This window comes from Neltuma alba, unplaced genomic scaffold, assembly GCF_004799145.2.
Source record: "Neltuma alba isolate B1F8T4 unplaced genomic scaffold, ASM479914v2 tig00010278_pilon, whole genome shotgun sequence".
NCBI lineage: Eukaryota > Viridiplantae > Streptophyta > Magnoliopsida > Fabales > Fabaceae > Neltuma > Neltuma alba.
The window spans coordinates 571220-583460 of record NW_021635202.1 but is presented as its reverse complement, the minus strand read 5'-3'; the positions used below and the strand labels follow the sequence as shown (position 1 = coordinate 583460).

The 12241-nt window shown below is 33.2% G+C and overlaps 1 protein-coding gene across 3 annotated transcripts; it reads right to left on the bottom strand.

Annotated features, from left to right (window-relative positions):
* Positions 1-4306: 4306 nt before the first annotated feature.
* LOC114755493 (4-coumarate--CoA ligase 2-like) lies at positions 4307-11436 on the bottom strand. 3 transcript variants are annotated; one of them, XM_028944370.1, is made up of 6 exons: positions 10180-11436; positions 7136-7334; positions 6304-6449; positions 5529-5596; positions 5066-5168; positions 4307-4520 (listed from the first exon to the last, which is right to left on the bottom strand). In XM_028944370.1, the coding sequence occupies exons 1-6, from the start codon at positions 11260-11262 to the stop codon at positions 4491-4493; spliced, it is 1629 nt and encodes a 542-aa protein (XP_028800203.1). In that variant the 5' UTR covers positions 11263-11436; the 3' UTR covers positions 4307-4490. The 3 variants fall into 3 exon arrangements, with proteins under 3 accessions (XP_028800203.1, XP_028800204.1, XP_028800202.1); XM_028944371.1 differs by having other exon boundaries at positions 4307-4510; XM_028944369.1 differs by lacking the exon at positions 4307-4520 and adding an exon at positions 4546-4747.
* Between the last annotated feature and the right edge of the window lie 805 nt (positions 11437-12241).

Sequence of the window (12241 nt, the reverse complement as noted above, 5' to 3'; positions counted from 1 at the left end):
GTTTATTTGGTAAATTCTGGAACTTCTACATTTCTTGCCTCAACTTTAGAAATTTGTATCTCCTTTTGTACATATCCAAATAAGGTGGTCTACCTCTCATTTTAAATTTTGGGATGTGTACTATATGCTTGCCAAATTTCATGGCTTAATTCATTCATTTGATAGGTCAAATTGGAGCTGAAAACTGACTACTTTAGGACCTATGTTTTATCCCTTAAACAATTCTTGCTTTAATTCTTTTTGTGACTTTAGCATGCATAACTTGGGCTTACTCTTTCACATTCATTGTCATACATTTGCATTCATACTATAAACATTCTAATTAATCACAATGCATTGTTGGCATCCATAATATAATTTATATAATAGGAGAATTATACATTAATCCTTAACCATTTATTTACATCAATAATTGTCCACTTTCTTCTCCTTCCTTCTCATGCCATCATTACCCATCATTGATTGATCTAAATGGTTGGTTAGGGAGGGGTGAGATTCAAGAGAATCTCAGTAGCAAACAATACCATATTAATCATGCTAGACAGATGCTAGTGTATGATATGCAACTTGCTAATTTTCTTGTTAATTAGTGATATATTAGCATGCTTAATGCTACCTACTTAATGCATGATCATGGAGACATAATCTACTCATCATAAACAGCAATTACAGTAGTCAAAACATGCCACAACAACATTCAAACATCATGTACATATCAATACACAAGCATACAACATCAAGCAATGATAATAGGTAAATTCACTACCTTGTACCACAAGCTTTGCTCTTGTTTTTCCTTTGACTCCCTTGACTTCCCAACCATGAGAGCTTTCAGTCAACATCATCAAACATCCTCTTGGATGTTCCAAGGTCTTAAACATAGCCATAATAATCACACTATCCATTAGGATCAAGAGATTATATAAGGTTCAAGACTAGCTCTCTTGAACTTAACTTTTAGCCTGTATCTAGCCCCTTTTCTCTTTCTGGGCCCTTGAGACTCTCTTAGAACCTCAACATTACTTACACGTTTGTCCTCTAGTAACTTTCTTACTTTACAGTTTAGTCTCTGAAACTGCTTTGACTTCCTTTCTCATTTTTAGGACTTCTGCTTCAAGGGGCTTAGTAGCCTACCTATTTTGGGCTACTCCCAAGGCTCCTAGGCCTAAAAATTAGAATGTGACAAAGAGGATGCATGAAGTGGAAGCAAGGAAAAGAGGAAAAGAATTGAGAAAATGTATTGTATTACATTATGTACTTTGTACGACAATGTATGTTATGAACATGCCTCTTAATATTATGTGATGTTAAATGATGATGATGACATGTATAATTGGCTATGATGATCTATAAGAATGGTTAGTGTATGGATAGAATGGTAATATGCTTGAAAAGGAGTAATTATGAATTATTAATGCAAATAAGGGGATAAGTTATCCTTAAATGAGTCACGAAATGGTGACAGAGTTAAAGGGAGGCAAACGATCGAATATGCCCATGAAATTTTGTGAGTAATTAGAGAAAATCCTAAGCTTTAAAACAAATGTAGATCACTTCAAATAGATGTGTGCGCTAAGAGTTATGACTACTCAAAATTAGGATAGAGAAACTGAAAGGTACAGTTTTTACGAAATTAATAGTAAAATTCACGCAATTAAATGTACAGATTAGCAAGGACTAAGTCCATATTGATAATTTTTTTCTATAGAAAATTGAAAGAGTTTCAAATAGAATTTTGAACCATCTCAATGCGATTTTTCTATAATTAGTTATGAATTTTTAAAATTGGACTAAAAATCTGGAATTTCCCCTTGAATAGTAACCCGAGTAATTACAATGCAAATTTTCAATCTATGAACTTGTTTCATCTTCCGCTTAAACCATAACGCTTCCAAATATGTACTAAAAAAGGTTTAAAAAGAGATGTTTCAACTTTATACCTATAAATCTCATGGTGACTTGGTGATTAGGCCATTTCAGCATCAATAACTTGATCTTTTTGGTCCATGTAATGTCTTTTGTCAACATTCTCCCCAAGTTTTATTGGTCCATGTTTTTATATCCATTGCCAACCATCCAATGTCTTTTCAGCATCACGTGGTTTTGATTTGTTTTTCTTCACTTTAATTTGCTTTGGAATGTACCATTGTGCATTTTCGATGCGTGAACCCTCAACTTATTATGTACCTTAATCACCTCCACTCTCTCCTCCAGATTTCAAATGTCAAATTTCAAAATCACTCAATATATCACCTATAAGCCCTGACCAAGGCTTACTTTGAAGCCTCTTCACTCCTCTCATTCACAAGAACCCAGTCTCTTATGAGCTTTGGAAAGGTCACAATAGACTCAATTGAACCTTATCTCTATACCTTGATAGTTAGAAGATGATGTTTACTGGGACGACGTCCGTTAGTAACAAAGGGTAGCAACAATCCACAAATATGTTTGACAATACCTCCACTCCTCACCCATCTTCTTCAATAGAAATTGAGCTAGACTTTCCGTTTTTGGATTTGCAAATATGGGTTGGATTTGTAAATCTTGTTCGTATACATTTGGTCTTTTATTTCTACTTAAGTCAAGCTAGACTTTCGTTTTTTTTCCTTTGCGACCTTGAACAATGGCTTAGTAACATATGTATTTTCTATTTTAACACTAATAATCAAAATGCATATTATTGTTGAACAATGGCACCCAATCCAAGAGTTGTGAGATTCTTCACTAGTCCTTGCAAAAGAAATTAGCCTTTAGCTGCAAGCAAACGTTGGGTTAAATTACCTCTATGAAATCCAACACTAAAAGTCATTTAACCCCTTTGCAGCTAGCAAAATCGAGCAACCAAGCCAAAACAAAAAAAAAACTTGAAAAGACCAATGTCATAAGAATAACTAGCTAGCATAAGGAAAAATAATTAATTGAAAAAAATTCCGCTTCTCAGAATTGCTATAACAAATATAGTCAGTCTAAATAGTTGACCTCTTTTTTAATTAAATTTATAATAGTTACACTAATTACAATAATAATCAATCTTAAAAGTAACTTTTTTTTTCACTGGTTATGTAACCTGTGCAAAAAGGAGTAACTTTTAACACCAATCGTTTCTATATCGGGCGTCAAAAGCCCATTTAAAGTAGTCTAAAAGCCTTTTTTTTTTATAGTATTGTTGCGTACTTGTGATGCATGTCAAATATCATATTTCCATGCATGTCAAATATCATAGTTTTGTGTTGCAGACAAGTTGCTAATATATGCATATCTAATTAAATGTTCAGTTTGGTATTGTCCTAATTTTGAGTACGGTAAAGTATTTTCCTTTTGGTAGTGTTAGCTTTACAACCTTTCAGTAGGGGCTATATGTGATTTTATTTTAGAATTTCATTTTAAAATATGACGGTTTTAGGGGTTACATGTCCTGATAGTGTTTTGCTTAGGATTGTTTTATTGTTGAACGTCTGCAATTGTAGGGAGGTTTAGTTAACAAAAAAATAGCATATAAAAAAAGAATTCAAGTTTCTACATCAATTATACGAGAAACCATCGTAGAAACTTAAATGCATGACATTTAGGAGAAAAACTAGTGTAGAAAAATAACATTCCACGATTTAAAAGGCGATGTAGGTGAAATTACGACTTTCTACAGAGGTTCTTTATCTTTACATACATAGAAAGTTATTAACTACATCACTTGTTTCCGGTCAAAAAAAAAAAACTACATCACTTGTTAACTGTCGCAGAAAGTATACAGAGTTCGCCGCCCGTTTACACATCTCTTTGATAATTACAGCTAAATCTCCTCGTCGACCAACGTTTATTGCCATTTCCGTTGTAGGAGGTGAAAAAAATTAAGAAACTATCCCCTCCCCTACTAAAAATTTTAAGAAGCCAAGCAAGGGAAGAGGAGTATCACTCCCCCCAACCCTCACACCCCTCACATTTCCCTCAGACCAAACAGCCATTTAACACCAATTCTTTAGCCAATGTAAATACAGTCAGTTTAAAAGTTGCACTGTTTCAAACACTGACTATTGAATCAGTGTATAAAAAACCAGGTTTACACGAGTTAATAACTGGCATAAAAAAAAGTTAATCAAAATTGGAAAAAAAAAAATCTTGTCACTTTCTCTGCTTGTTAGACTTGAGCTAATTGTTTGAATTTTTCATATTTGATATGAATAAAATGAAAAGGGTGAAGCTCTTAGATGTGACTGAAGTGATAGGCTAATTAAAAAAAAATTTTGGGGGGGGGGGGGGGTTGTTCACTTTCTTCGCATGTTATCGCGTGACAATTGATATAGAAAGCCGCTTTTCTACATCGATTTATGTCACAGTTGGTGACAAGAGAAATTTATTTCAAATGACATTATAGGGTACATTTAAATATACAAGACAGACAAGGGGGAAAGAATATAGCAAAGATACAATGACGATTGGTTGAATGAATTATGAGCACCTCCTCATAGAATTGTCTCCAGCGAAGAAGATTTTTGTCATGGATTACACATCACACCTAATTCCCTCTCCACCCCACCCCCACCCCCACCCCCCCCCCCCAAAAAAAAAAAACATAAGCAACAATATAACAAATGAAGTAACGAAGACAATTATGTCTAAAAAATTTTCAAGGCGTTTGGATGTTGTTGCTCTCTAGCTTTGCTCTCAGGTCTTTTCTCAATATCTTCCCAGATGGAGACTTTGGAATTGCATGAACGAAATACACTTTGTGTAATCTCTTGTAAAACACTACCTGTTCGAAGTCATATACACATATGATCATTTTCTAGCTTTAATCTCAGCTCTTTTAATTTCACATATGCATAATCTTAATAATTTGAATATAGGTGAACTAATTAAATCCGCATATATTAAAATATAAAAGATACAAATATTGATTTTTCCTTTTTTTTTTTTGTGACTCGAGATGCCACGCACCAAAACTTAAAAACTCGAAAATTGTAGGAATAATCGAATATGTTAAAAAGAAAAAAAAAACACTAGGAATGATAGAAATAAATAAATTATGAACATCAAATATTTAAATGAAAGTCTAAAGGAGGGAGCATACCCGTTTGGATATGTACTCCTTTACGGCCTCTTCAGTAAGATCATAGCCATTTGACCTTACCACAAACGCAACAGGAAGTTCACCAGCAACATCATCCTTTTGCCTGTTCAAATTTTTTAATTGGAATTAATAAATACTCCTCTTTCTACTCCGTATTATGATGAAGACATTTGCATGTTTCATACCATAATACAATATTATTAATTAATCATCCTTTAACCAATGATTTTTATTGAGAATAATTTTAAATATTTTCACGAAATAACTAATTTTAACTTTTTTGTAATTTACATAAAGTAGTCAATTTGAACTTATAAAAACAAGTGGAAGATTATATATTAACATTATTATTCACAAGGAGCAATGAGTTTATTGATGATTCGTTTAAATTCAAAATGTTGATATATAATTAATCACATATAATCTATGTTTATTACTTAAGTAATCATTAAGTGATACTTACGGGACGACAGCTGCGTCTGCAATGGAAGGGTGACTTACAAGAAGGCCTTCAAGTTCAGCTGGTGCCACCTAAAACAACAGAGAATAACACTAAGCACGGTTCTTCTCATACCAAAGCCAATTTTTATCGTTCTACCAAAAAAAAAAAGCCAATTTTTATCAACTTGAAAACTTGTATTTATATTTATATTAATTTACATCTAGGTTGTTAGATGCATAGTTTTCTGAAAATTGTTCTTTAAATTGAATTTAGATATCTAAAAGTGGAGGGGATTTTTGCCCACTGCCATCCTTAACTTGGAAATGGCATTGGCATGTAGCTAGAAAAGTCATGTGGAAAATTTTTTTTCCCTGCACCTGCAATGTTTGTCTTGCTTTGTTGCGAAATGAGCAAGCTAGTGTGGACGGGAAAATAGCATTGGAGTTTTACCCCGTGTTTGGTATGATGGAAACGCCCCCCCGGGGGAGCAAATGGAAAATTTTAATGAGTTCAGTTAAAAAATTAGACAAATAAGACTATAAAATTTTAATAAAGAGAATGTGTAAGATAAGAAAATAAGAAAATTTAATTAAAAATTTTTAACCCAACTTTTTTAGTTTTTAAAATCAAATTCATCATTAAAATTTTACCTCTCCTGCGCCTTATATATCAGCATACCCTTAGTATGTATAGCCACATTTTTAGAGATGCTTCCAACTGATAGATATATGTTGGGCGCAAAACCAGAGAGAGAGAGAGAGAGAGAGAGATAAAGATAGAAGAGATTATTAGACACCTGGAAGCCTTTGAATTTGATGAGCTCCTTAACTCTGTCCACTATGAATAACTCATCGTCGTCATCTACGTACCCAATATCCCCTGTGTGAAGCCATCCCTCTGCATCTATTGTTGCTGCTGTCGCCTTCTCATCATTCAGATATCCTAAATATATTACATATACACACCAATAATCATCAACTTGTCTTCGCCCATCTTCTTTTGGTAACTATGTAATACTCCTTCAATCCTAAATATAAGATCTAATTTATAGTTTAAATTAAATTATTACAAGCGAGATTTCATATTACTAAAGAACCCGAGGCAGTAATATTTATTATTAAGCTGACTATGCAAGCATAGTTTTTTCTACGCACAACATTCCAAATTCCAATCTTATTTAAAAGTTCTCCTCCCCTTTAGATTAATGAATTGAGCTTTGGTTGTCCAAATTAATAAATGAATCAGAGAAAAAAAATAAAAGGGTTAAAAAAATAGTATAACTATTTTAACTGATAAATTTTTTTTTTTAAATGACCGTTATGAGAAAACTATATATGATATAAATTTTTGGGCCAGCTATATATAATATATATAATTTATATTACTTTGTATTATACTTATATAATACAACTCACTTTATATCTCCCCTAAAATGCACAGAAAAATATGACTAATCTTAAATAAAACTCTAACCATACCATTCCAGTACAGAGAAGTGGCCAAAAATTTTTTTAGAAGAACTAATAAAGAATTTGTATATTTAAAATTGAGAGAAATAATTGTTTTAAAATGGAATATTATTTCAGGATAAGATAAATTTTAAGATATTGGATGGAAGTGGAACATACCTTTCATGATTTGCTGGCCTCGGATGCAAATCTCACCGGGTTGGCCATAAGCCAGAGAGCGCCCAGTTTCAGGGTCAACGACTTTCAGATCTGCGTTTCTGACGACGGTGCCACATGACCCTGACTTTGTTGGAAAGGGTTCTTTTGCGAAGCCCAGACACATGGACAACACCGGCCCTGCCTCCGTCATTCCGTACCCCTTCATAATAATTTTCCCCATTTCAGTATTTACGTTATTTTTCTCTTTTTTATTAGAAAGAAATAAACTCTACAATTATAAAATTCATGCATAAAAATAAAACTTGGTAAGATACTTTAGGTTCATAAAAAAAAAAAAAAACTTGGTAACTATGATAATATATAAAAAAAAGATGTGTCTGGTTATCCCAGTAATTCATATATAAAAAAAAGATGTGTCTAGTTATCCCAGTAATTCATGACTAACAAAGAAGCTCTGGAATTGAGGCAAAGAAAAACCATTCTGCATTGTACCTATATTATTTTGTTAATTTTTAATTTGATATTTCCTTTTTTTTAATTACTTACTTTAATTTTATTCTGTTAAAATTACATAGGCTAATAGAAACGAAATTAAAGTATTTAATTAAGAAATAAAACCACACATATACTATCTCCGATCCTTAATATAAGAGCTAGTTTGGCTTTCAATCTGGTCCTAAATATAATATCTCAATTCATTTTATTTTTCATATTTATCTATTTTTTTAATGTAATCCTTATAGTAGTTACATATGTTAAATGTTCAATCAAATGATAGTTTTAGCTAATACATTATTAGCAAGTGTATTTTAGGAAAGACAACACCTAATCATTACAAATAACTAATTCAACAAACTTTTTTAATATACTCAAATTAGTCAAATAGATATTAAGGATCAGAGATAATATTAAAAAAAATATAGGTACATACAGAACAATTTTTTATTCGTATAAAAGTAGATAGATATATGCAACTTATTATGATTAAGTACTCCATTTCATTGTTAGATGTGAAATTAACTAATCTTTTTTCAAATATATATTTTTTAAACTCTTTTTATTGATTATATGTATTAAAAATAGTTTTTATTGCGGGGCAGTTTTTTTATATAAATGATTAAAAAAGATGTTTTAGAAAAATTAACACATATTTTTGTATTTTAGGATGAAAAAATATTTTATACTTTTTTTTTTATCTCCTTCTAAATGCGGATTCCCAAGTGAATATGTGATGAAACTAGGAAAGACTCCAGAACCTACCCGGCGTTCCAAGTTCCAACAATAGGCCCCTTTTCTCGACTTTTTTTCATTCTCTTGCTTGCCATTAGAGTGCAAACTTTCTTTTGTCGTATACTCCAAAAAAGCAAAAAAAACAAATCCAACTTCCATAAAAATATTTTTTATATTTCAGATAATCATCTGAAAAAGAAGTCAACTCTATCATATATAGTCATCGCCGAATCAAGTTTCTTGAATTTCTTCACATTCCAAAGTCAAACGAGTAGTAATTCTTTTCATCTTTATATATGCTTTTACTTCAAGTATTATAAATAGTTTTCTACACAAAATATATAAAATAAAAGTAGTTCCAGATAACGATGACGACAACCACGATGAATGGATATTATATATCTGACAAACTAGATGTTCATAATTTTTTTCCTTTCAAACTAAAATTATAATTTATTAACAATAAAGACTAAACTTCAAAAGATAGGCACTTTCTAGTTAGGCTCATTTCATATCAGGGGACTGAAATCGTATTTTCAACTACTCAATTATGCCCCAAAAAAAAAATAGGACATAACAATCTTCTCAATTGTGCTAAATTAAATCGTATTTACTGGAATTTATATTAGCTAAACTTTGAATGGCTTCACAAGATCCTTTGGCTTCTCTACTATCAGTTGGGGTATGGATGACAAAAGCTGGACACGTCGCTATCATCCTCAACATATATTATTTTTTTATTTTTTAAAATTTTCAAGAAACGTTAATCTTCTTATGTTATGGCTTTCGCTTTTACTATTTTTCTATATACAATAATAAGTATGATTTGTTGATCAAGTCTTTGAGTGCGATTGAATAAGAAAGGTGAAAAAGTTGATCTTAATTTCTTCCTACCAAACCAAGCATGATAAAAATTAACAAACAAAAAAATTTTTAATCTTAAATGGCTGGTAAAAATACACTCCCTCCTGTTCTAAACTTCATTGTGTGTTTTTGTTTGAAAATAATAAATCTTTTAAAATGTTAAAGATAAATAAATAGTTATATATACTTTTTTTAACTGTTGCAGACCGAAAGACAAAATAATAATAATAAAAAAACCATATCTGAGAACATATATGAGATATCAATATCAATAATTCATTAAAGAATTGAAATTTGTACGTTATTAAAGCTAGTACTTGTATTTTTAAGTTACTACTATTTTTTTTCAATCATAGTAGAGGGTTTGAACGCTGAAAACTAACTACACTTCACGTCACTTTTGTCATTGATATAATCTCACGTAGCCAAAATTACTATTCATCATTGTCAAAATTATTATTATTTATTTTTTTAAAATAGAAATTAAAAACATTCTAAAAAATTTAAAAACTTACATGATAATTATAATTTCAAAAAATAATACTCCTAGTGATCTAAAAAAATCACTGTAGCTTTAAATTTTACAAACATTTTAATTTTTTAAGTATTTAATTTAATTTAATTATTTTAATAAACGCATAGGAGTACTTCATGTGGGTTGTAAATGTAGTTTTGGTCCTTAAATGTAGTTTTTGTCATTACCCAACATAAATTTCCCTATTTTAAATTTATGGCGGCCCCTCCTTGAGCATTAAGGAGGTGTTTGACAATCTTGAAAAGTGTTTTTGAGAAGCACTTTTCTGCAAAATGAGAGAGACTCCTTCACGTATTTATTTCGTAAACCATAAAAGTACTTTTAAAATCATGGTTTGGTTTCTATCTAAACACCCAATACCTAACTAAATTAGAACTAGACGAAGATGAAGTTCATGTGAACGACTTGTTCTTACCTGACCCAAAACGGCCTGAGGTACTCTGCTTCTTAGAGCGTCCTCCAGCTCCTTCCCCAGCGGCGCCGCCCCGGACAACACCAACCGTATTGAGCTCAGGTCGAAGTCGGCCACCATCGGATTCTTCGCTAACGCCAGCACCAGCGGCGGCACCACCATCGCCACCGACACCTTATGCCTCTGGGTCAGTTCGAGCAACGCCCCAATCTCAAACTTGTGCATCAGCAATACCGCACTTCCCGTTCTCAGAGCGCACAACAACACACTGTTCAGAGAGAATATGTGAAACAGAGGAAGCACGCATAGCAACACGTCCTCTGCTTTCAGGTACAGGTTCGGATTCTCGCCGTCGACCTGTTGCGCCACGCTCGTCGTTAAGCTCTTGTGTGTCAGAATCACGCCCTTAGGCAATCCTGTCGTTCCGGAAGAAAACGGCAAGGCCACCGGATCGTCCGGGTCGATCTCCACCTCTGGCATCTCGCTCTCGTCGGCTTCCGACACCACCGAGAAATGCAAGCACTTCTCTGGCGGATCATCGATGGTGATCACCTTAAGCTGATCCGCTCCGATGTCCGCACCGGCCTCGTGGTCTCGGAGCTTGCCGACGTACGCGGATTGCGTGATGATCAGTTTTGCCTTCGCGGCGCGGAACTGCTTGAAGATCTCGTCAGCAGTGTAGAACGGATTCGCCGTAGTGGCCACAGCGCCGATCATTGAAGCAGCGAAGAACGACAGAACAAATTCAGCAGAATTCTGAAGCAGTATCATAATCACATCACCTTTCTTGATCCCGAGCTTGGAGAATCCGGCGGCGACCTTCCGCGACTGCAGGTGAGCATCCGCATAGGAGTAAATTTTCCCGGTGGAGCCGATGATGAGGCAGGGACGGTCAGCGAATTGCGAGAGATTCTCGAAGCAGTAAGCGTGAAGCGGAAGATGGTTCGAAATAGTTATGGCTGGTAATTTAGACTTGAAGATATGGGTAGTCTGAGAAGAATCTGCAGATTTTGCATCATTTGAAGCAAGTTTTGGGGAAGGAGGAGAAGTGAGGTCTGGGTTTTGCTGGGATTCAACGGAAATCATGGTTGAATCAAGCAGAGTAATGAGAAAGGGAATGATGAAAACGAAGAAGGAGATTGATCTGAGGAGCAAAATGGAGAGGAAGAATGAATAGAATTAAATACAAGGATGCGGTGAAGAAATAAAATCCGAGAGCATTGATGAGGAGGGTGAGAGTGGGGTTAGGTGGAGGAAGGAGGGTTGATATAAAAGGGAATGAAGTTAGATGAAAGCACAAGTATAGGTGCCAAGTCTCACGTTCAAAACCAAGCGTTCAATTCTCTTATGCATGATCCACTCTTACTTACCTACCTAACCCATCTTCTGTCCTTTTCTTCCCCTCATTTCCTCTCATCCATCAGGTAATTTTAAAAAATTACGCTAAATTATATATGCACACACACACACTTGAACTATATACACATAACTTTGATAACCTTAAAAATTTTGTAACCAACCATATAAACTATTGCGCTTATTTTAAATAATTCTTATAATATGATTAATTTTATACATTATTTATTGGCACAAACTTTAAAATTTAGGAGGATTATTTACATATTAATTAAAATTTAATAGGTTATTAATATGCACACATGAAAGTAAAAGTTAAGAGGATATATAATTAATAATTAAATTGAGGGTTATACTACCTCTGGTCCTAATTATAAGACCTCATTAGTAGACTACAAACGAGGTCTTATAATTAGGACTGAAAGTAGTATATAGAAGCTTGAAAGGTTCATAGAGGTTAATTATGAAGCCTTTAAAAGTTAAGGGTGTTATTTATAAACGGCCTACAGTTTACATAAGTTTTATGTAATTTAATTAACAAAAAATTAAGAAATATAGCACCCTTTATTAGGATAAATTTTAAGATAGCTAACATCATTTGCCATGTTAGAGTCTTTTTTTTGTTGTGGCGAAATTCATATAAGAGCTTAAGATAATAGGAAAATTAAGAAATACCCTATCCCCTCTCCCTCTCAAGTCAAATTAGCTT

Excerpts from the sequence above, each read along its gene's own strand:
- LOC114755493 (XM_028944369.1), bottom strand. The coding sequence starts at position 11,262 with ATGATTTCCGTTGAATCCCAGCAAAACCCAGACCTCACTTCTCCTCCT. Across the intron at positions 6,450-7,135 it reads AGGCCAGCAAATCATGAAAG|GATATCTGAATGATGAGAAG; the intron begins GTATGTTCCACT and ends TAATATATTTAG. Across the intron at positions 4,748-5,065 it reads AGGAGTACATATCCAAACGG|GTAGTGTTTTACAAGAGATT; the intron begins GTATGCTCCCTC and ends GACTTCGAACAG.